At 40.1% G+C, this 24,700-nt stretch overlaps 1 protein-coding gene across 3 annotated transcripts; it reads right to left on the bottom strand.

Moving 5' to 3' along the window:
* Positions 1 to 13,246: 13,246 nt before the first annotated feature.
* THUMPD3 (THUMP domain 3 tRNA guanosine methyltransferase) lies at positions 13,247 to 23,145 on the bottom strand. Of its 3 annotated transcripts, none has more exons than XM_077821962.1 (10): positions 23,056 to 23,145; positions 22,125 to 22,455; positions 21,116 to 21,193; positions 20,006 to 20,518; positions 18,545 to 18,675; positions 18,090 to 18,159; positions 17,562 to 17,677; positions 17,273 to 17,383; positions 16,283 to 16,406; positions 13,247 to 14,826 (listed from the first exon to the last, which is right to left on the bottom strand). In XM_077821962.1, exons 2-10 carry the CDS (start codon positions 22,380 to 22,382, stop codon positions 14,695 to 14,697), a joined length of 1,533 nt encoding a protein of 510 aa, XP_077678088.1. In that variant the 5' UTR covers positions 22,383 to 22,455; positions 23,056 to 23,145; the 3' UTR covers positions 13,247 to 14,694. The 3 variants fall into 3 exon arrangements, 2 of the variants coding, with proteins under 2 accessions (XP_077678088.1, XP_077678089.1); XM_077821963.1 differs by having other exon boundaries at positions 23,045 to 23,061; XR_013346652.1 differs by lacking the exon at positions 23,056 to 23,145 and having other exon boundaries at positions 14,797 to 14,826; positions 16,283 to 16,401; positions 22,125 to 23,038.
* Between the last annotated feature and the right edge of the window lie 1,555 nt (positions 23,146 to 24,700).

The raw sequence follows: 24,700 nt of genomic DNA, 5'->3' as shown, positions 1-24,700 counted from the left end.
TTACGGATGCTATTGGACTTTGATAGATGTGATGGTCCTCACAATTTCTTTCTCTGATTTGCTTAGAAGTCTGCACTGTTTTAAAGGTTGGCCCATCAATCTGCTGGAAGACAATCCTGGAAAATGCATTGTCTGTCACTACAGGTCAGAAAAGTTTATTCAGTGTAGAAAACCAGCATTATCCAGTGGAGTTGTTATTATAAAACATTTAGATTGTGCTTTCCAAATGAGTACTCTGGCAGTGCGGTTATTCACAGTAGTAAGCACTATGCCCAGTAGCACATGTTTTCAGGACTGGGACCACTGAAGACATGTTCCTAGACCCTAGGAACTTGCAGTTTGAGGCCCTGATCCTGCAGTTGGATCTGCTTTGGCCTATGCCTTTGCACCTGCAGAACTGAGATCGGCATGATGCAGGCTCAGCTGACACAGATGTGGTTGCGGGATTGGTATCTAAAGAAGGATGAACTAAAGTGCTCATTAAAAATCTCTGGCAAAACTAGAGTGTATTATAATGTTATTATTCGTCTCTCCATAGATGACTAAGGCTCTGACATTTCCCAGGGTGTAATCTGGACTGTTGAACAGCTCTGTCTCCTCGGTTATCCAACTTGGGGTGCCTTTTACAGTGTCGCTGTGAGAGTAAGCACTCCTGCTCTGCTTTCACACAGCTTCCAGCATGTAAATTACTCCCAGCCATGCTGTATGAGTGCTACGGCCAGCCACTCTTTTATTACGCTGCAGAGCAACACCAGTAAATTGCCAGTCTCGGACTTCCCCCCAGAAATGTGCATCTTGTATTACCCAGCCCTGTCCTGGACAACACAGGCTTATGTAAAGTCTGTCATTTTATTAAAAGAAAATGAAATGCACACATCCTGTTGTCTCAAATGGAGTTTCCCAAACACTTCAATCCAAGCACACTGATCTCAGTAAAACAATTAAACAGGTTTATTAACAACAGAAAGATTGTTTAAGTGATCACAAGTAATGAAAAATAAGTCTGAAGTGGTTACAAAGAAATAAAAGGTAAAACACAACTAATACCTAACTTAACAAGCTAAATGATTTCAAAGCAAAAGTGTCTCTCACCATGTTTTAGAAATCTTACTGGCTGAATTCCTTTCTGCCAGGATCCCTCCTCAGTCCAATTATGCTTCCTTTGTCCTTTACACATTGTTGATGCTGTGAGTAGCAATGAAGGGAGTAATGATTTGGGGCTTCTGTTCTCCATTCTCTATACTTTTTCCTCTCCTTTGAGAATAGTCTCCAGCTGGGGTTCAGGAGACAGAAAGTCTGTGAGGATGGGAACCTCATCCTCAACCTTGCAAAGATATAAATTCCTCTCTACACTTTTTTTCTTGCCAAAGAATGGCCGCTTAAACAGGTGATAGTCCATTTGATTTTGTTGACACCTGACACAGGCGTTGGTTAGCCTTTTGTCTGAGGAACTGGTTTGTGACTACTTCCCCAGATTTGGAATATGTCTTAGTAACATCATACAGTGGAATCTTGTAACTTTACATACAACATTGCCACACATTTTAACAGGACAATAAAGATCAGTAAATCATGAATTTTCAGATAACTTACAAGGCACAGTTTGTACAAAATTTATCACAGTCTTGAAAAAGGGGTGGACATAGGGATACAGACTGTCACAGGTTCATATCAAATGACCACTGAAGTCAGTGAGTCTTTCTGTTGACTTCAATGGGCATTGGATCAAACCCTGCATTGGACCTGACAACTCTGAGATTTAATGTTAATTGCCAACTGCATATTAGTTAATTGTTTATAAAATTGGAAAATTGATTTTGCTGGCTCCTCATTTCATAGGTACAAACCATGCTGAATACTTTGTGAAAGAGTTCAAAAGCATTATTTTAATAAAATAGTTCATTCCTCCAAATACCTGACCCTGAAATCTCAGCCACCCTCACAGGAATATTTGATATTATCAGGCAAGTTTAATAGATGGACGTGGCAAAAGCAGTAGCACAAGTGATGTAAAGTGAGTCATGCATTTATTCTCCAGTATGTGTGTTCACTGGACTTCTCCAGATCAGGGAAGGACTCTCCCCACTTCCAGAACAAGCTAGGTTACGGGTACTCTCTCTGGCCTACAACAAGGAAGCTCAATTCATCCCCTTTTGGCTTCTTATGCAGAGCGCCCTTAAGTCGCCATAAAGGCTAAACTACAGCTGAACCTGACAAAGCTGCAGCACTTCAGGAACAGCATCAGAGTCTGCTGACTGCATTGTAGTTTTGGAGTAATAAGGAAATACTTTAATATTTGCAGCTGTTGGGTAGTTCAGGCTGAACATTAACAATAAAAAAGCTTTAAAAAATCTAAAGGGTCAACTGAAATAACTATGTTCTCTGAGAGCCTGATCCTAAAGCCTGTTGAAATGCGTGTTAATCAGATCAAACTAGCTCCCTAGACTAAGATGAGTGAAATACAAAAAGTAAACAAAAGACATAAAAACAAGAAGATTTTTAAAAACTTCTTTCAGCCTTACTGAAATAGATAAGAACTCTTTTAAAACATGACATTAAACTCGATGGACTTTTTAATAGGAATGTATGCAGTGCTCATGGAAAATGACCTTAATTTGGACACTTACAAGAAATCTTAAGAATCTCATGCTTTTTCTATATCTGTTAATTTCCTTCTGTTTTTATTGTAGAAGAGGAACTGTCATTCTGAGAAACAGTAATGTGACTGAATGGATTTACATTGTGAAAGAAGTGAGTATCTGCAAAGCCAGCACGGAGCTTGGCGATCTGGGGAGGTGCTGTTGGGTGATGCTTATTTTTAAATTACCTTTCATGTACTTAAAGGGAAGTTGTTCTGTACTGAAGATTTTTCAAGATGACTCTTGCCTAAGCAACAGAGCTCCCGCCAACAGAATAATGCAAGCTGAAGCTGGCAGTGAGTATGACAAAACACCCTAATGATATTCAGCAAGGTTGTTAGATAAGCCATTGAATTCTTCTCTAGGTATGCTTGTAAACACTAGCAATCTGAGTTCCCATACTAAGGATGGTCTGTATACCATTTTTGTATCAGTATAACTATTTTTGTTAGGGGGGTGGTGATTTTTAATTTTTTTTTAAATGAAGTAGTTCTACTGGTGCAACCCCTAGTGTGGATGCAGTTGTACCAGTATAAAGCTTATTTTCTTTCCTGCATGAGAATAAGCCATACTGGTATAAGCACCTTTATACTGATATAACTGCATCCACACTATACCGATGTAGGCCATGTCTACATACAAAAATTGTACCACTTTAACTACATTACCTTTGCACCCATGCAGACATCAGAGAAGAGGATATACACACAATGCAGTGGTACCTGCATATAGGGAACCTGGTTATAGTGAGTCTCTTCTTAGAGTGAATGTTTGGAAGTGCTTCACTGCTACCCAATGGACTTTTCACTTTTCCAGTCCTGCTAGGCTGAAACTCTTGGACCTTACCTGTGTTAGACTTTTTTTTCCCCCTTAGCAGTAAGAACTCTACTATAGGGAGGCTGTTGGCATTTTAGCTAGTGTTGTTTTGACCTGCTCTGGGGGGGCAGATTGGGATTTGCTCCATTTTAGAATCCTGGCCTAAACCCCGACACAGCACCACCTAAAACCCTAGAAAATTAGCCATTTCTAGGTGACATTTTCCTGGGGATTAGCCATTGTCCTAACAGCTAATAAGCTCCACGGCCATTGCAAGTTAAAGCAGCCTTATGATTACTCTAATTTACACTGGGGGCCAATTCAGCCCCAGCATTGGGGGAGGTGGAAAGATGCTGAGTGTGAGGCTGGCACAGGTGCTATAATCTATATGTATTTACATTAATTGTAAATAAATAGTTTAAAAACCGAAGAAGATAAAAATGCAGATTTTTTTACATACATATTATAATTAAATAAGTTAATTTTTTCTTGCTGTTTTTTTTAACCAGTTCACCAATCTTTGTTGACAAGCAGGACAGACACTCCTGTGATCATTGCCCTAGACACCTTGCCGCAGGGATCTGTGTTTGTGAGTATTCCATACTGAAAGAAAAATGCCTTCCTTCTTGGCTGCCATTAAAAAACGCATGTGACTCAGCTTACACTCACTGGTGTCCTTTTGTCCATTCATGGTTTACAGCAATCACAATGTGCTGCCAGAGATTCACTGCTCCGATACTCAAGATAACAAAATTAAAGCTAGCTTAGGTATGTCTACGTGAGCTGCAATCAGAGAGATATACTCTCTGAATCATCCTGATCAGTCTTTCAAAATGTTAGGAAACCTTCTTGTTACTTTATTTTATCTCTGATCCTTCTGAGCTGGGACACTTACAAATAGGATTTAAGTTTACAGAATATGGTTCTAGTCAAGGCGCATTTTCTTCGAATAATGACAGGTTTCAGAGTAACAGCCGTGTTAGTCTGTATTCGCAAAAAGAAAAGGAGTACTTGTGGCACCTTAGAGACTAACCAATTTATTTGAGCATGAGCTTTCGTGAGCTACAGCTCACTTCATCAGATGCATACCGTGGAAACTGCAGCAGACTTTTTAGTTTCCACAGTATGCATCTGATGAAGTGAGCTGTAGCTCACGATTCCACAGTATGCATCTGATGAAGTGAGCTATAGCTCACGAAAGCTCATGCTCAAATAAATTGGTTAGTCTCTAAGGTGCCACAAGTACTCCTTTTCTTTTTTCTTCGAAGTAATTTTTAACAAAGGCCTGTCTACTCTAAATATACCTGCGTCGGGGTTGTGGTTACATCATGTTTGTTCCCTGACCATGTTACAACATAGTTAAAATTTGTATTGTGGATGGTACTATGCTTCTGTAATTGAACTAGAACTTTGGACAGTCCAAGATTATAGTTGTGTAGATGGGGTCAAAGTAATGGCAAAAAATGTTTCCCTTGAATTATTTCTCCAATTATATAGGTGTGACATAATTGCAATTCAATTCTTATTCAAGATAGCACTGTTAAAACATTTAAAACTGAGCTTGACAAAACACTACCAATTGTAGGGAATAGTCTTTCACTGGTTGGGAGCAGATTCGGTAACACTAGATATCTGATTTCTGTGTTTCTAAGATTTATTATGTTAAGCTGGTGGCAGATTCCCCGGTTCATTCAGACACGTGTGTTCTAGTGAATGCACTTCTATATGATATTTCTGTATACACCATACTGCAGAAGTGACACAAGCTCTCACCAGGATAGACAACTGCATCGTGTCTTGGAGGATAGACGATCCTAAGGGATAAAATCCTGGCCCCATTGAAGTCAGTGACAAAACTCCCATTGACATGATTGGGACTTGAATTTCACCCGATGCATTTATTAATATATTGACCCGCTCTGGCCAAAGCCCCCTGGGTTCCTAATGCAGTATAATAAATAAAATACTGTTACAGATAAAAGACAACATGGCCCACCAGTAATCAGGATGAACTGCAGCAATGGTAGGGGAATTTGAGTGAACAGATTGTAATGAGCATGACTTGTGCTGAAAGTGGATAGGGGCAAGAGGCCGGGATTGTGGGTTTTAACAGGTCTGGCTCATTTCAATTTTCTTACCTTTAAGGGACTGTTAGACTTTCTTTTTGAGGATCAGCCAAATTTGTGTGTAGTTAGCAATGGAGCTGAGTGTCTTAAGATCTCAAAGAAGTTTTACCTGCATCATGCCTCCAAAGATCTTCTGCAGAGGCTGCGAAAAAAAGTAAGTACACATTTGTTTGTTTTATGACTATCCAACCTTACTAAATTAGATTAGCTTTGCATCTCCATACTTTGTGCTGTTTGCACAATTGCACACGTTGTGGAATCATGTTAGGCATTAAAATCATGAATGTGCTTTCAAAAAATCTGAGGGGATAGAAAGAGGTAATTCAGAACATAGCAGTAGTTACTTGATTTAACAGTCTTTGAATGAGCATAGCAGCAAAGAAACAGCCAATCAACATTATCATAAACCACAAGTAAAATTTTCTTCTAGGGTGGGATCCTCGTCACCCTGCCCCAATCCTTCAATCCCTTTATGCTGGGTAAGAGGGGCCCTAAAAGTTCTGCTTCTAGCTGGGGAAGGATTCCCCTGCCACAGGCACTGTGGTAGTCAGCATAAGGCTGCCTCCTGAGGACCCCCTCGCTAGTCCTGCTGTCTTAGAGGTCCAGAGCACCAACCAGTACAGAGATTCTGGGCAGCACTGTGGAATGCCATAACCTAGACAGGCCTCTTGTTGCAGCCTAGGATCCAGAGGGTGCAAAGGTGGCTTAAACCCACCATAACCTTCTCTCCCATGAGCAGCGGAGCTGTGAGCTCTGGGAGTCTTAGCAACACAGCACAGAATGTCACTTCCAAAGTCTTGATTTGTAAGCACACAGTGTTTAATAGCATTTTCAACAGTAGGGTGAGGATGGCCTTGTTAAATGAGTAAGCAAAATAATGAGCTCTAGATTGTTTTGTCCTATAAAAATAAATCCAAAGGATGGGGCACTGTAGAGTGTAAGGTTTCAGAGTGGTAACCATGTTAGTCTGTATCAGCAAAATCAACGAGGAGTCCTTGTGGCACCTTAGAGACTAACACATTCATTTGGGCATAAGCTTTCATGGGCTAAAATCCGCTTAATCAGATGCATGGAGTGAAAAGTACAGTAAGCGGTGTGTGTGTGTGTGTGTGTGTGTATATATATATAAAAGTGTGTGTGTGTGTGTGTGTATATATATATATAGTACTTGAAAAGATGGGAGTTGCCTTACCAAGTGAGGGGGTCAGTGCTAATGAGGCCAGTGCAATCAAGGTGGGCGTCACCGATTTCCAACAGTTGACAAGAAGGTGAGAGTATTCAGTAGAGGGACCCATCCACTCCCAGTCTTTATTCAGGCCTAATTTGATGTTGTCCAGTTTGCAAATTAATTCCAGTTCTGCAGTTTCTCGTTGAAGTCTGTTTTTTGAAGTTTTTTTGTTGAAGAATTGTCAAAAAGAGTGTAAGCATCTTCCATTATGTAACCTGCAGTCAGGTCTGGTTTGAGTTTTTCCTTTTTAAATGAGTCTTCCACAAAGGCTGTTTTCATTTAGGAGGAAATGGAAACCTGCCTAGTTTTGTTATGAAAAGTGGATGGTTATTGTGACGTGCCAATATCTGGTGTTAGCCTCCTTTTATTAACTTCAACAATGTAGTAACAAAAGAACATGGTTTTACATTCTGCATGCAAGGAGCCTCAGTCTGGATTTAGACTCAAGGAGAACACTGGGTGTTTGAGTTGATGGCAATTTCCTGATAAACATGAGCGTGTGAGAAAAGCTAACTATGTTGGGCTAATTTAGAACCTGGGAATTTCCTCCCATCTTCAAGGCATTTTGGTAGCAGACCGGCTCTAATGTTACATGGACGTTAGCCCACATTTGTTTCAGTTGCTCCAGGAAGCTTCTGGAAAATGACACAGGTTTTGGCAGCATTCATTCACACAGTGGTATACCTGGCAGTTGTACCTACTTTTGTGAAACTAAACTGTTGCTTGGGCAGCAGTTTGTGGCAAACCTTTAAGTTAAGAACAGGGTTTTGGCCTTGTCATCTTTTTCTCGGTTACAGAATTCAAAATCTTAATTAAACTTACTGTCATTAAGAATAACTTATTCCATTTTTTTTCTAGACTAACATGAAAAGGAAAAACTCAGAGGTTAGGCCGATCGCTATGATACAATCTTTATGCATATGATAATTCTATCTGCTTGTGTAGCAGAACTGGGTGCAATTGACAATTTCTCCATTTTTTGGAGGTGTTTTTCTTAGTATAAAATGTTTTTTTCATGTAATCTATCTGCCCTATCTTAGGTATTTATATGGTCCCCAAATACCATAGTATCAGGAAACCTCTGAATCTTTAATATATATTACCCTTGTAATAGCCCTCTGAGGAAGGGAAATGCTGTTATGCCCCTCTTACTGATGGGGAGCTGAGGCACAGAGAGGCTAAGTGACTTGCCCTAGGTCACACAGTAAGTCTGTGGTGAAGCAGGGACTGGAACCCAGGTCTCCTAACTCCAAGGCTAGTGCCCTAACCACCAGGTCATTCTCCCTTTCTGCAGCTACCAGGGAGGGTGCCCACTATTTTTTTAACTCTGTAGCCTTTTAAAAAATGGGTGCCTTCACTGGGAGCTGCAGGATACACAGCACCTCTGAAAATCATCCCACTTAGTTAGGCACCTGAATATGGATTCAGGAGACTCTTTGGGCACCTGATTTTGAAAATGTTGTCCCAGCAGTTGTGGTGCTCATTTAGCACTCACTGCAGCTGTTCCTTGTGCAAGTTGCACGGTCGTCTGTTTTAGAAAATCGGCTAATACTTCATTGTGGAAGGAAATAAGATCTAGTCAAACCGGTGTTAGACATTGAGCAACTCTCTGAGGGATTGTAAATATATCTTTAGGTGTTTTGTTTATTTTTGTTTAAAGGTAGATTTCTGTTTCGGTCTTTAACAGCACTTCGGTCACTTGATCTTTTAAATCTAAGTGAGTGGCAATGTAGTCTAAAGCTCAGGTTTTAAAATGTCAAGAGAAAGCATAGTCAACAAACCTTTTCATTTTTTCTGTGGTGGATAAACTGATTCCATGAAGTATCCTGTTTAAAACAGATCACTATCTGCTGTCTGTTAACATTAGAGATCCCATGGCACAACTTACCTCCCCAATAAACCAAACCAAAACACTCCATGTGCACGTGGTTCTCCACCTGGGAGGATGAGCGGACATGATAGATGTTAGTCATGTTGCTTAATGTACTACTGGAAGGTGCTCAGATATTATGGTGATGAGCATGGTATAAGAATCTATATAGAATGACATCTTGAGTTTTCTCCTTTGTCCTTGACCATATTTCCCCTCCTGCTAGTGTAGTACAATATGATCTGCAGCATTTCTTATGGGAGCAGTACACTCAGCTGTAATATATGATTTGTAAAAGCTTTCAGATGAAAGGTGCTCTATATAAATAGAATATTTAAGCATCTTGAGTGTGCACGAGGTTAAAATGTGCATTTTCCAAAAGCTATGAAGTTGCAGTAGCTGATTTCAAAACAGCCAAAACTAAGTAAGTGATAGTAAAATACAAAATCTATATAGGGCTTTATATATTTAAGAACTTGTAATGTTTCACTGAGGGAAAGTGTTTCAGAGCAAAACTTTACCTTCTTTATAGATCCTTCAGCATATAAATTTATAATGGAAAAAATTAGATGACTGAATATTCTGTTTACATATTTAGTGAATTTTGTCTATTTGAAGTTCAAATTTCTACAACGTTTTTGCTGTAGGACTAGCTCACGACAAACATTCAAACTTGCTGGTGGTTAGCAAGTCTTGTGGGCTTGTTTTTGGTACCCTGATTGGATAACTTATGTAGCTAACAACACAAATAACTGTTACAATCAAACATGTAGATTGAAATATGCATTAATGGAATATTTAATGTTTTTCATAAGTGTTTTGACTTCTAAAGTTTGGCTTCTGACAAGCAACTACAAGTCACAAAGTCTCATCTAAATTCAACAAAAAATACAGTGAATTCTTATGCATTTTTTCACTATACACTCATTTTAATGGAAATGAATCCTTTTCATAAAGGAAGATGGGGAGGAGGTTTTCACCACGCATTCTGCTTGAGAGATTTTGATTAGGGCCTAATGTCTTTGCCACAGGAACATTCCTATCCCAGTGAGGCAGAGCTAAAGGAACAGCTGCAGCAGGAGATACAATGGCAAATTTTTCGCAAAGCAGCTTTAAAGAGCACAGTTCAACAGATTGAATTGAAACGCAAACTGCTTCAGCATTCCTATATGAGTAAAGGGCTTTACACATGGTGTAAGAACTGACGTGTGTACAAATTTCTGTCAACAGTGAAGCTATAAGGTACAGGTCAGTACCCACTAAAGCGGCTAAAAGGTCCATCTCCAGACCACAAAATCTTGTGAAAGATGGCGGTATTAAATCAGGCCTGTAGTTTCTTCATTTTTAGGGTAGGCTACAATGGTGAAAACTTTCAGGGAACTGTCTTTCCCTGTATTTCTTAAATCATTAAAAACACTCTTTCCTTCATGTTAACTCCCTCTATGACAGACATCTGGTTTTGAATGATTGGTACACACGCTCCATTGGTATCTGTACCATTCTTCTACCCAACTCCTATCAACAAGTGAAGGAGCATGAAGTAAGTTTCTTCTAGATAATTAATACCCCCTGGCTGGGAGTATCATAGCAGCTATTATCTACTGATGGTACGCATTTCAGTATGATTGATTGGATTAAAAATGACACTGCTTCTTGCTGATGCTAATAGCGGAGTTAGGCCTTGTCTACACTATGAAATTAGGTCGATTTTATAGAAGTCGATTGTTAGAAACCGATTTTATACAGTCGATTGCGTATGTCCCCACTAAGCACATTAAGTCGGTGGAGTGCATCCTCATTACCGTGGCTAGCATTGACTTACAGAGCAGTGCACTGTGGGTAGCTATCCCACGGTTCCCGCAGTCTCCACTGCCTATTGGAATTCTGGATTAAGCTCCTACTGCCTGATCGGGCAAAAACATTGTCACGGGTGGTTTTGGGTACATGTTGTCAAGCGCCCCCCCTCCCGTGAAAGCAACAGCAGACAATCGTTTTGCGCCTTTTTTTCTGGGTTACCCGTGCAGACACCATACCATGGCAAGCATGGAGCCCGCTCAGCTCACTGTCACCGTATATCTCCTGGGTGCTGCTGGCAGATGCGATAATGCATTGCTACACAGCAGCAGCTTGTTGCCTTCATGGCAGACGGTGCAGTAGGACGGATAACCATCATACGCCTCCTGGGTGCTCATGGCAGACCTCAGTGAGGTTGATCGGGGCGCCTGGACAGACCTCGCTATCCTCCTCTTAGAGCATCAAAAGGGAGCCCGAGACTCCAGGTCATTCTCTTCTTTCTTTTCATGGAGATTCAGTCCTGCCTGGAATATCATGCGAGCTGGAGGCTTATGCCTCAGACTGCTCTCCCAGCTGAGAGCATCGCGCGGTTGCACCTACCCCAGCCTGCCCCTTGCTCCCATGGCTCATGAAGTCTGGACTGTAGTAAGCAGCAGTTCAACTATAGGCTGAGCAAGTGCAGAATGGTGGTAGAATGCGCCTTTGGACATTTAAAAGCTCGCTGGCACTGTTTGCTGACTAGGTCCGACCTCAACGCAACCAACTTCCCATTGTTATTGCTGCTTGCTCCATAATATCTGTGAGAGTAAGGGGGAGATGTTTATGGCGGGGTGGGAGGTTGAGGCAAATCGCCTGGTGTCCGATTTTGAGCAGCCAGACACCAGGACGATTAGAAGAGCACAGCAAGGTGTGCTGTGCATCAGAGGCTTTGAAAACCAGTTTCATGACTGGCCAGGCTTCAGTGTGACAGTTGTGTTTCTCCTTGCTGCAAACCTGCCCCCTTTGCTGATCTTAATTCCCTGTAAGCCCACCACCCTCCCCCCTTTGAAATAAAGTAACTATTGTTTTGAAACCATGCATTCTTTATTAATTTAAAAAAAAAAAAAAGATAACTGACAGGGTAGCCTGGGTGGGGTGGGGGAGGAGGGAAGGACGAGGCCACATGGCTTATTGTAGCCACACTAAAAATCAAACTGTTTGAATGACAGCTTTCTGTTGCTTGGGCCATCCTCTGGAGTGGAGTGGCTGGGTGCCTGGAGCCTCCCCCACGTTCTTGGGCGTCTGGGTGAGGAGGCTATGGAACATGAGGAGGAGGGTAGGTGGTTATACAGTGGATGCAGTGGGGGTCTGTGCTCTTGTTGGCTTTCCTGCAGCTTCAACAGGTGCATCATCATGTCCATTTGCTCCCCCATTAGCCTCAGCATCGCATCCTGTGTCTGCTCTTCATGCTCACTTAATTCTTTCCTGGCCTCTGCCCCTGAATGCCTCCATGCATTAAGCTGTGCCCCATCAGTGCGGGAGGACTGCATAAGCTAGGAAAACATGTCATCATGAGTGTGGTTTTTTTCGCCTTCTAATCTGCGATAACCTCAGGGACGGAGATGACAGGGGAAGCATAGAAACATTCTACAATTCTGGGGGGACTGCATGATCACCAGTGCTGCTGAGTTGCCACGTTGACCAAACAGGAAATGAAATTCAAAAGTTCCCAGGGCTTTTCCTGTGTACCTGGCTAGTGCATCAGAGTTCAAAGTGCTGCCCAGAGCAGTCAAAATGGAGCACTCTGGGATAGTTCCTGCAGGCCAATACCGTTGATTTGCGTCCACACTACCCCAAATTCGACCCAGCAAGTTTGATTTTAGTGCTACTCCCCTCATCGGGGAGGAGTACAGAAGTTGATTTAAGAGCCCTTTAGGTCGACAGAGCGGGGTTGATTGTGTGGACACAGTCATTTTTAAATCTACCTAACGTGGCTAAATTTGACCTAACCCCATAGCGTAGACCAGGCCTTAGACTTGTGTGGTATCCCTTGTACAAAAAGGCTACTACTCCACTGGGGAGAGAAATCAGGAAAAAACCCTACAGGAAAGGGTCAGAATATTTGCTGCTGGAAAAAATAGTGCATGAAAAATGCAGAATTTGCTGTAGTGAAAAGCAGAAGAATACTGTTTTAAACACTTTGAAGTTGAATCCGAGGTTGTAGAATTCTGTAGTCTATATGAACAAACAGGCTGACAGCCTTGGAAGAAACAGTGAAGAAGCTGCTATTGTGTTGTCACCACCCTGGGTTTTACCTTTAAAATAAACTGCCTTAATTAACCTTTTCAATTGTACCTTATTTCTTTTACTGTTAGCTGATTGTTTTACATTTTCAAACATGTCAAAATCATGCGTTAGTGTATGTAATTTAATTGAATCAGAAGTATATTCTGACCTCCAGTTACTTGTTTACTTAAAACAAACATTCACTTTCGTTGGCAACTGTTTTTATAATTATGTATTTAAAATATTGTAAAATGCCTGTTTTCTATCCTTGGACTGTTAGGACTGCTTTCCTCCTGTGGTATTAGAGTGCATAATTTCAAAAAAATATCCTTACTTGATGGTTTAGTCTAGGAGAGAAGGGATGAGTGGCATGTTACTGATTTTATTTGAATCTTCTGTTAAGAAAACTGATAAAATGCTGCTTCTACATTTGAAATATTTAAAGTTAGTTTAAGCTTGTTCTTTGTTACAGCTAATGATAGCAAATAAAATCACAACAAATGCAAGCTAATCTATGTTAAGACTTTATTATATTCAGGTAAAATCATAAAGTAAAAGCTCAGTGCAACAAGAAACTTTTGAGGAACAACAAAACATCCATGAACTGTGGCTGAATGGTACCTTGCCATGGTCACATGGGGGACAAACGTGCTTGTAAGAGCAAAAGCATTATAGAGGGACAGAATATCCTTTTTATTAGAATTGTAATGGTGGTGCTTTATTTCCTATATGAAGAGTCTTATTCAGTAGGTATTAAGGGCTGCATGAAAGTCTACTACAGAACAAGAAATGGGGAATGAATGTAACTAAGACAGAAAAATCCTAAAGAACCCAACTCTTATCCAAAACATCTAGAACTGTAATATTTACTCTTCCACCCTTAAACACTTTTAAGAGTGACGGATGGCCTAACTTTTTGAAGATGATGATTGACAAACTGTTAACTATCATTTTTACCCCAGTACAAGAGGGATGGCAGACTTGAGAAGCCACTTATTGTACGTTTACAGTAGGGACAAAAAATCACTTTTACAGCTTGCATTCATTCCAGTTGAGATGGTAGCACAGCAAAAGCATCTCCTAGTGAGCTCGTTGAATTAAAATGTATCTCAGCCGTCATGTTCTAGTCTAAATCTGTCCACCCAAACATAAGAAATATGCAGTAGTATATGAAAAGAGTGCTACAGTATTTCACAATTTTTTAAATTAAACACTTTGCTAAGGCCCTTTTTTACATTTCTCCACCCCATCTACAGTAGGGATACATAATACGTAAACATTTATTGAATTAGCACTTAGTTGAGGTAGCAGGTGAGAACAGGGACAGCAGTATCAAGGTACTGTACTGCAAAGCAGATGCCATTTCTAACAAAACATAAATGGAGGCACTACTTTGTGTTAGTCTTCTTACATTTTGGCAATGATATTAACTAATGAAACAAAAAGGAGATCTCTCTCCATTGGAAAAAAATCCTTCCATAAAGCAACACTATTACCAAAAAAGCCCTCAAACTAAAGACAGCCTTCAGGAGTCTTGTACATCAGCAGCTTAAGATCTTCACACAAATTCTACCATTTTGAGAAGTTACCCTGCTAGTTCCCTGGTGAACATGAAAACATGTACATTCAAGTGAAGAACACCACAAACATGGTAAAGCAGATTCATACGCACAGGAAAAAATTGGTAATTCTGTTGGTGGATTTTGCCTTTTTTCTACTTTGGTTTCAAATAAAAAGGTTCCAGAGTACACAGTGGAAATGACGCTTTTCAAGCTGATCCCTGGACCAGTATTCTCTTAACAGAATGTATGTGCACATTTTTTTTTAAACACATTCCTTTCCTTACAAGATCTTAGGAATTGGCAGACCTGAAATCTAAGGCATACACTCTAGCAAACAGCTTTCCAAGAAATTCCGGCAAGTGGATGCTGCCTGGTATGTTTGCTGACAGGTGGGTTACCAGTATGATCGTTTCTCTCCTGCTCTTTCCAAGGTACGTTTCAGAAGATAAACTGCAGCATGAAGTCCCCCTACGTTCACCCAGACTGTATGACCCTTTTGCCACAAGTGTCCCATTTTTGACAAGGCCTACAATGCACACACACAAAAAAAGTGAAAATTAGTATAAGTGGAGCTGAAGCCTATGAATAAGGTTGCCTAACAATTTCCATTATGAGCCTCTGTTCAGAGACTAATTTTTGCCAAACTTTAATCATTCAAAGCTGAAATTTTCCAGGAAGTTTTCACTCTTCCTTAGGTGATTTTTTTTTTTAAAGAAAGCTTCAGTGAAAATTGTTCTGCCATTTCCAAGAATGAGGTTGGGGAAGTGGTAGCTGCACCAATGTTTAAAAAAAAATCTCCCAAACATTTCTTTTAGCACTTCCATGCATTGGAGCAGGAACTTGAAATGTAAAAGAATATTCATGTTGCAAAATTAGGAAATGCTAGAATTAAAGTTGCTCATGCAACCTTCATTCACTACCTTGGGTGTGTGCACTGATACTCTGATATGATCACATACTATTTTTGTGCAGACCCCTGCCTCCTTCTGTACGCAGCATGGACAGTGAATTAGGTAGAAGCATGCAAAAAAAGAAAGCAAGTTTTCTTGTCTTTAAGATACAGGTCTAGGAAAGCTGTGTTCTATTCATGGCTCTGCCATGGACTTGCTATATGATGCGCATCAAGACTATCATAATGCATATATGCAAGGGGGTTGCACAAGCAATTTTAATTCTCATATTTCCTAACTTAAGTGCTTGACTCTGCTACCTTAATGTTCTTATCATTTTGTGGGTAAATTTATTATACTGAGAATACACACACTGATCCTTCACTTTTGGGATGTACAGGTCAAACGCTTGGGGATCCTGAATGTATAAGTAGTTGTACTTAAATTTCTTTTCTGACCTTTGAACAGTGTGCCATATGTTATGTTTTAGAAATTCAGTTTTCCTAGGCTTTTAGAGTGGGAGGAGCAAAGGACATATGAAGAGAATCAGTCTGTTGTGGAGTTGGGCTGATTTTTTGAAGGGAGCTGGGAGATGTTGGGGTGTATTTTTTTCCTAAGAGTGTCTGAAGATGTTTCAGTTAGCATGTGTGTGCTTTTAGTTTTTGTAATATGCCTAGAAATTTGAAAGACAAGGAAGTCCAATTTGAAAGGTAAATTTCTCTAAATTTGTAGTAATGGTTCAATTTGACTTGGATGACATGGTGGATAAATATACAGATAATATATTGTCAGAAGCATGAATTTTACATTTTTTTTTAATTAAGTTCATGATTGTAATTTAGGTCTAATCACTTCTAAAACTTAACAGCAGAAATCTATTCTGTAGAAAGGGAGGTGAAATCTGTAAGGTAACTTTACTGCAGAAGAGAATCTAGTATCTAGTTCAGAAAGAACATTTTAAATTTGAATATCCATTCATTTTGAATACAGTTTTAGGCCTGATGCGTAAGTTGACTTTTCTGTCTTTGAGGGTGTTTATAAGAGTAAAAAAAATCACTAAAAGAAATGCCTAAGAACAATCTGATTCTATACCTTGGCAAAACATTTCCTGTCTTGGGTAAGTAGTACAGCTCTGCCTGTCCCAGGCCTGCAGATGCGACTCATCTCCATAAGGCAAGCTGGATAGAGATCCCAGTTCTTCTTTTTAGATCCTATCCTAGGATGAAAATTTAGACTTGTACAGTGAGCAGAGCAGTTGAAAACAATTCATTTTCAGTTAGTCTTTCTTGCATGGCTTAGTTTGATTTTTTTTCCTTTTCCTTTCCACCTTTACTTCCAATAAAAGGACGTCTTACTAATGCTCCACTGCATCAGTTAATCAAGTAATTAAGTTACCTCATAGAAAAAACACCCACATGCTTTTTCCAGTAGTCAGTACACTAAAAGTTACAGCAACAGTAACATGGTTAAGTTACATCTAGCAACTACAAATGACTTGCAATCTTCTCTCCACCCGAACCCCTCCTCCCAAATCTAGGTTCCTGAATTAATAAGCAGGTCTGGCTCTCAGACAAATCACTGCAATACATTAGTTGCTGCTATTTCATGGAAGTTTCCAATAAGTTATTTGAAATCAAAATGTGATTCTGAATGTCTTGTAACTGTATGCACTTGAATGAAATAAGGGCTTTTATCAATGTTTACTGAATATATTTATTATGAGTCAAGGTATTCTATGAAACCCTCCAAAAACACGATATAAAAGCATTTAGAAAAGCCACCATGAAACTGGCAGAAGCTTTTATAATCTATAGTTTAAAATTGCTACACTGATTAGCTTGAAAAGTAGAAATGCTTGGATTAAACATTGTATACCATGTTTCAAACCAGAGTGAATTTTCAGAATTTGTGAAGTGTTTTGAAGATGTTGAAGGCTATAAAAGTACTGACAAGAATTATGGCAGAGTCAGAGACTCTAGAAATTCTAGCAGACCTTTAGTGGTAGTAGCAACAGGAAATACTGCTACATGGTTCAGTCAAATACAGTAACCTTAAAAACTATTTCAAAATAATGATTTGCACCTCTTTCCAAATGGCATGTCTGTTACAATAACATCCACAGAGCTGGTCCTCAAGGGGAGATTGCAGATATCCCACTGAATGGTATCTATGGGTATGCCCCAGGAAGTACCACTGCAAATAAAGGCATTCAATATCAGGCATGATTTACTTCAAAAAGGTTTTCAAATAAAAAATACCCATGGTATTATGTCAAACAGGAATATATTAAAAACAAAATGAAACAAATCCATGAGAAAGGGATTTCTTTATACAAACAGCTGTGCCACAAATCCACGTACACTTCTCTTACCTTTCTTTATTCTGATTTTTCTTCAACAAAGAGCAGATGTTATTTGCTGCTCTTTTCACAGCCTGTGGATTGTTATCACCTGCAATATGATAACAGCTAGGCCACTCCGCAGCCCCCTGAAAATGGAAAAAAAAATTGATAAAATCTGTTATGCTGGAATTGGTGAATTAAAAAGACCCAAAGAAAACAGTAACCTACCTGTAAATGACAGAATAAAGCCGTAACAGACAACTTTCAGCTTCAATATTCCTTGCAATATATCTATTTCATATATTATTCATTTTCAATGACCTAACAATACTCTGGAATTTAGTTAATTCCCTCTGCAGCTTGCATGAGGAAGGTGAAGCCACTAAGGGTAAGTATATTATTTGTAGTTGTTTGAAAGTCAAGATCTTTGATGTTTGGCTGCTTCACTTGCTGAATATCAGTAAGCTTGTATCTGACTCATTTAAAATACACAGGATTCAGTTATGTCACTGTTTAGGCCCCTTTCCTAATTTAAATAAAGACCAAAAGAAGGATTACCTCTATTGGTATAGCTCCGGTTCCACTCATTGGATCAATTATAATGTCAGTTGGCTGAGGATCACAGAGCCTGAAGAACAGAAGAAACTATATTAAAGGAAAGTTTTAGCAGATGCAAAAGTTTCTACAGACAAGGTAAACTGGAGAACTATTTAAATTCTTCAAATTATTCTATTCCCACAAAGTAAGGAAATCTTAGTAATCACTTGAAAACAATGTTTAACTTTATATACAGTGACATGTTAAAATATGTTGAAGGATGCCAATAACAAGTGTTATGAGCATAGGCTATAGTCACGGCACACTTTTCCTGGGCTGCAAAACGTTCACGATGTTTGTTTGAGCTCTGTCTGTTTGTAACTAAAAAGGACTTTTCAGAAAAGAATCAAGGAGCTTAGTTTCTAGAACAAAATTACATAACAATGAAAAATATACAACTAAATGACTGCACTGACCTTAGCATACCATAAGCAAGGGTGGATCGAAGAGTTGTGGGTCCAAAATGTGTAATATTTCTTCTGTGAAGACTCTCTTCAGTTAATGCAATGCCCACCACTACTTCATTATTGTGAATGTTCAAGAGAACCTAGGATAAAATTAACTACTATGTAGGAGTAACAAATTTTAAATAGTGTACTTAAATATTTACACTATGCTTGAGTCTTACAGGATTCTTTACAGTAGTAATGTTTATGAAGAGTTTTGAGATCTTGGAAGAAAGTGATATGTGAATGTTCAAGTTCATTAATATTTTGGGGTCTGTCTAAAGCTCATTATTTTTGCACATACATAGTTTATTTTTAATCCAAGATTGCAGAGCACTCAACATTGAGCTAAATGCTCCTCTGAAGTAAGTAAGGTTTCAGAGTAGCAGCTGTGTTAGTCTGTATCCACAAAAAGAAAAGGAGTACTTGTGGCACAAGCACAAGTACTCCTTTTCTTTTTGAAGTAAGTATTTTTCTCATTTGTAAAATGAGGATATGAAGCAGATACTGGGTATCAGTGGCAAAACAACAATAAAAAGCAGTTCTCCTGGTTCCCAGTATTGTACCCTAACCAGTAGGGAACACTGAGAACTGTATTCAAGGCTACTGAGCCAACATAAATGCTTCATTTCAGGTCTCTCTCTCCCTCCCTCTGCCTCATACACACAAAAAATGTTCATTTAAGATTGAACCTAATTTTCAAGTCTCCAACTTTCCATAATGAGAAACCACAAGTTGACAATAACTACTCAGTCCCTGGTATGAATATTTTTTCCTGTTCAGCTGGTGCATACACATATGATTAATAGATTCTAAGGCCAGAAAGGACCACTGTGATCATCTAGACTGCTCTCCTGCTAACACAGGCCATAGGACTTCCTTGAATTAATTCCTGTTTGAACTAGAGCATCTCTTTTAGAAAAACATCCAATTTTGATTTAAAAATTGCCAGTGATAGAGAATACACTGCAATCCTTATAAATTGGTTAATTGGTACAATGGTTAATTACGCTATTAAAAATTTACACCTTATTTCAGTCTGAATTTACCTAGCTTCAACTTCCAGCTATTGGATCTTGTTATACCTTTGCCTGGTAGATTAAAGAGCCCACTATCAAATTTATGTTATCTATGTGGGTACTTATATACTGTGATCAAGTATGAAGTATCACAGGTGCTAATTACAAGAGATTAAAAAATACACACAAGCCCCTTAAACTTGAAAGTCACAGAAATTAAGTTAAATTTGATTTCTTAGAATAAAATTATGTCATTGCTTCTACTATGAAACAACTTTTTCCCCTGGAGTGGTAGTGACATATAAACATATTGGCTTAAGCAAAGATACATGAAGGTTCTGAAGTAAAGCAGCAACTCATGTATAGGTGTAAATATATGTGAATATTATTGAAAAATACTGGTGCATTGTACCTCCACATCAAAGTTGGTCATGTCAGCCTTCCACTGGAAGTAATCTTGCACAGCTCCACCAAAGTCTCTTGCTGCATCATTCGATGTAAAACTATGTTTGTCACCTGCTCTATTGCATGTAACACGGAATTTCAGCACCTGATCTTCTGCTTCACCTTTCTTGCAGTCGCCAGCTTGGTTTTCATTTCCAGTTATATTCAGGAATTCATCTTTGCCATCTGATTGGTCATCTGCTAGGATCATTTCCTGTGTCTCTTCTGCATTCTGTTCAGCAGATTTCAAGCCTGGGGTATTTTGTGCATGGTCAAGCAACTCTTTATCAGCATCTTTTTGATTTGCTCTGTCCTTTCCTCCATTATCATTCAGCTTTTCTTTGCTTGCACTACTCTGTTGATTTTGTTTTTTATGTTTTGTCTTTCTCTTCTTGAGGTTGGTATTTAACTTCCATACTTTCAAAGGGTCAATCCAGGGCAGTTTTTTAGCCAGGTCCTCCAAATCCTTTAGAGTATCTTCCTGTAAAAGATCACAGGACCACCAGAATATTCAATAATGTGTTTTGGCAAATTTTATAGGCAACTTTCATTTACTACTGGGTGACCTTGGATAAGTCATATCCCACTCCCCGCCTCAGTTTCCTCATCTGTAAAAAGGGGATAATGATACTTACCTCCTTCTGTAAAGCACTTTGAGATTTACTGACGAAAAGTGCTATATAAGGAATGCATATGATTATTATTTAAAGGACTAAGAAGTCATTATTTAAAGGACTGTCAATTTTGATAATGCACCTCAATCTGACCCGCAACACCCCATCTACTCCAATCCTGGACTTTGCCTGAGCAAAATATGCAACTAATATGGAATAGTGCTAGACAACCTGGTGGTTCTTTCACTTGAACAAACATTTAAGAGGAACCTGGAAAGTGTATGGCACACAAAATAAAAAACAATCCCTTCCCCCAAGACTAATAATTCTAAATCTACTCTTACATTAGAAAATTCCTGGATGAGGATTTTTTTTAATGAGGAATTCAATGTTTATTTTTTATTTTCATTTATTTAAAAAAAAAATCACACCTATCTGAAGATTTGGGTACAGAAATACCTTACCTTAGTTTCTTTAAACTGATAATCTGTAAACTCCTGAACAACAACAAATAAATTATCCACAGATCTTAAACGATGAACCTAAAATAAATTACGAACAATGGTAATGTTACTAGCCATAGGTAAATGTCGGTAATTAAAACTTGGTCTGGTTACATCTAGACTTAAGGTACAGCAGTGCAACTATTTTGAGGCTGAATATTTATTTGATGCTTTAATATTGTAAAAACTAAAAATATTTCTAGTTTCTGTAAATTCTTTCCCACTACTATTGTTTGTGTGCACATAGCTCCTTTTCAGCACCACCTGTGATCATCACAAAGACATAAGGTAGAATGGGGAGAAAAACTCCTTGCACAGTTTCAGGTTATTTGCATCTGACTTAATTTACTGTTGTCGAAGAAAAAAATCTGAACTTAGTTCTTGAAATGTAAGTAAAGGAGGGAAGGGTTTTTAAATAATTTGTATTCAAATATATATTAAGTGGTAGATTTTAATACTAGAATGTTTTGATAATGAGGGGGAACTTAAACTATTTATATTTTTAAAAATTCTTTTCATGTTTAGTCACAAAGGTCAAGGGAATAAAAAGAATAGGATATCTATGAGATCTTTAAAAAATTCTACAAGTTGTGTAGTTTTGCAGTTTAATAGCAGTCATGTTTGAGTCCAGGGGTGGCTGTATTTCAGCTGCAGGTGAAATAGTTGCTGAACGCACAGAATTAGTCCTTCAGGATAAAAAGCATTATATATCATTAACTTAACAGGATCATAACATTAGAAATGAACCCAGCACTACTTCTGAAGAATGAACACTCAATGTTTAACATTCATAATACTCAATCCATATATAGAAAATCACTAATTGATCATTTAGAACTGTCCTGTACATTAAAGGAGAAATGTGTATTTTAGGGGGGACAGAAGGTCAAGCCCAGGATAAAAGAGAAAGAAAGGAATACTAATAAACTCCTAAACTAGAAAAATGACCCAAGGAACAAAACATGCAAACCTGTGAAAGTTTCTCTACTGAAATTTCAAAATAGATTTTCCCTCGGTCCTTGCTTATTCTGGACTGTGATCCTAATTTCTCTTTCACTTCATCTGCTGCTGTCAACTCAAAGCCAGTTGGTACAGTAGCTCCAATCGTGACCACGATATCTTTCAGGCTTGAGCTGGGATCACTTTCTAAGTTTTCAGTTAAAGGTTTAGGGGTGTCATCTAGGTTCACTTCAGCTAACGTGGCAGAAGCCTCTTCAATATCTGACATTTTTACAGCACTTCAGACCCCCGTGCAGGTCTATTATGTACCGAAGGATTGTAAGGTAGTGGCAGTAGCACTTCTGCAAAGAAAAACATGGCCTAAGCATGGCATACAGGAGTCAACTTTTAATGCTATTCATCTGAGCGAGGAGGCGCTGAATAAAGACCAGTGTGGATCAAGCCAGGTCACCGAGATGTCAAACCCTATGTATTTTGAGCCTTCACCATGCAAGGGGAACACTCCTACCACTAGCTAGCGCTCTTTGAAGCAGCTTGATGAGGGCAATACTGCCCGAGCAGCTGGGGGATCTCCCCGCCACCTAACTCCCGCTTTGCCACAGCGAACCCACCCACCTACCGCGCTAGTTGGGGAGGGGGCGGGACGCGCTCCCGCCTTTCCCACCCCACGGGGCTCGGGGCTGCGCGGGCTGGCGGGTGGCCCCTAGCAGAGACTTCACCTCAGAGGCCGGGGTGGACACGGCTTCGCCGAGTCTCCTGGGGGCTCCCCACTTTCCCTACGGCCGCTCACCCCCAACCCGCTCCTAAGCTCCCAGGGGACGCTGCTCTCCTGGAGCCCCCCCCCCCGGCCGAGCTGCCTGCCAAGGACGCAGCTCTGGCCGCCCCAAAGCTGGAGGGGGATACACAGACACCGGTCTCCAGGCACCGCACATCTTAGTTACCGGCGCCAACAGGCACTACCACGGACGCCTGCAACGCTACTTCCGGTTCCGGGAAGTCAAGCGCTGCCAAGCACTTCCGGGTCGGCCTCCTTCTTCTTCCCCAAGGTCTTGACGTGAGTGCGTGCGACGCAGGCGCCTAATTGCTCGCTCATGCGCAGTACTCGGCGGTGGACTGTTGCTATGGGAACTAGGCGGCCCACCAGGCTTGAGGGGTGTTTCCTACTGAGCCTGCCCGGCCGGCTCGTCTTGGCGTTGTAGGGCTCACGGCAGACGTGGCTTTGGGGTCTAATCGAGTAGATCGGCAGGAGATAGAGCTGGTTCCCGAGGGATACTTCCTCGCCGAGCCGCGCTCCGGGCCGGGCCCCTCCGAGCTCGGACATGAGCTGAGAGTCAGAAGACCCCAGGCTGTCGCCCTAGGTCTGCTGTAGACTTGTCCAAGGGAATCCAATAAGTTATTTTGCGGCCTGATCAGAAAGCCTGTTGAAATCAGTGGCAGTCTTTCCTTTTCGCAGCCAGATTTTCAGAAGTTTTGGGCACCCCCAGCTGTTGTGCAAATTAAGCTCTTAATTCTTCTGTGACTCAGTGTCCCTATCAGCAAAGCATGGATATGGAAACCCACTTATATGTAGCGTTTGGAGATGTAGAGTTAAAAGTGCGGTGCTAGTGCTAAGCATTACAAAAAGATAGGCTTTAAAGACATGCTAATAGTCAAGTCTGAGAAGAAGCTGCCAATCTGAGGGGCAACAGTTTAGGATTATCCATATCGTTAAAAAAAAATCTTAAATGAATATCCTGCCCCCATCAGATAAACAGGAAGGCTAAATTCCTTCCTAGTGATAGTGTCCGCCACAATAGTAGTTAGAGGTAGGGAGATTGTAAACCTCCATCAGAGCCATGTGAGCATCCTGCTACCGTTAGTCACCTTGGTGATTAAATCAGTTCAGAGATGGATGAGAGTGGCGAGTTTCTTTCAATATTCAGCATTATAGCAGGTTTTTACATTTTTATGAAGACAATACATTGCTTTATTGAGTATTTGTCGGATTTACAGAACTAGATTTTAAACTTTTTTTCCCAGTACAATAGTCCTGCATGCTAACCTCTCTAGTCAATTCATTGTTCATTTACGGGGGATGAGATCCTGGCCCCAGTCTTCCAACTCAATGCAAGTTAAACACAAACAGCATTTTTTTCAAATAAAAAACATACAAGCTTTTCTTGTTTTTTAAAGTAAGTCCAAGTGACTGCTGATCATATTACTGAGGGTGAGTTTGGAGTAATACTAAGCTCCTTGAGGCAGAGTCCATCTCTTAGGTTTTTGTACAATGCCTGATTCATGACTGAATCTCCTAGAATCATAGAATCATAGAATCATAGAATATCAGGGTTGGAAGGGACCCCTGAAGGTCATCTAGTCCAACCCCCTGCTCGAAGCTAGGTCAGTGATTCCCAAACTTGTTCCCAAACAGTGATCCTAGGTCAGTGATTCCCAAACTTGTTCTGCTGCTTGTGCAGGGAAAGCCCCTGGCAGGCCGGGCCGGTTTGTTTACCTGCTGTGTCCGCAGGTTCGGTCGATCGCGGCTCCCGCTGGTCGTAGTTTGCTGATCCAGGCCAATGGGAGCTGCTGGAAGCGGCGCAGGCCGCG

This window comes from Eretmochelys imbricata, chromosome 7 (assembly GCF_965152235.1).
Source record: "Eretmochelys imbricata isolate rEreImb1 chromosome 7, rEreImb1.hap1, whole genome shotgun sequence".
In the NCBI taxonomy this organism is placed as follows: Eukaryota; Metazoa; Chordata; order Testudines; family Cheloniidae; genus Eretmochelys; species Eretmochelys imbricata.
The sequence above is the reverse complement of the archived record's forward strand: the minus strand, read 5'-3'. Positions and strand labels throughout refer to the sequence as shown.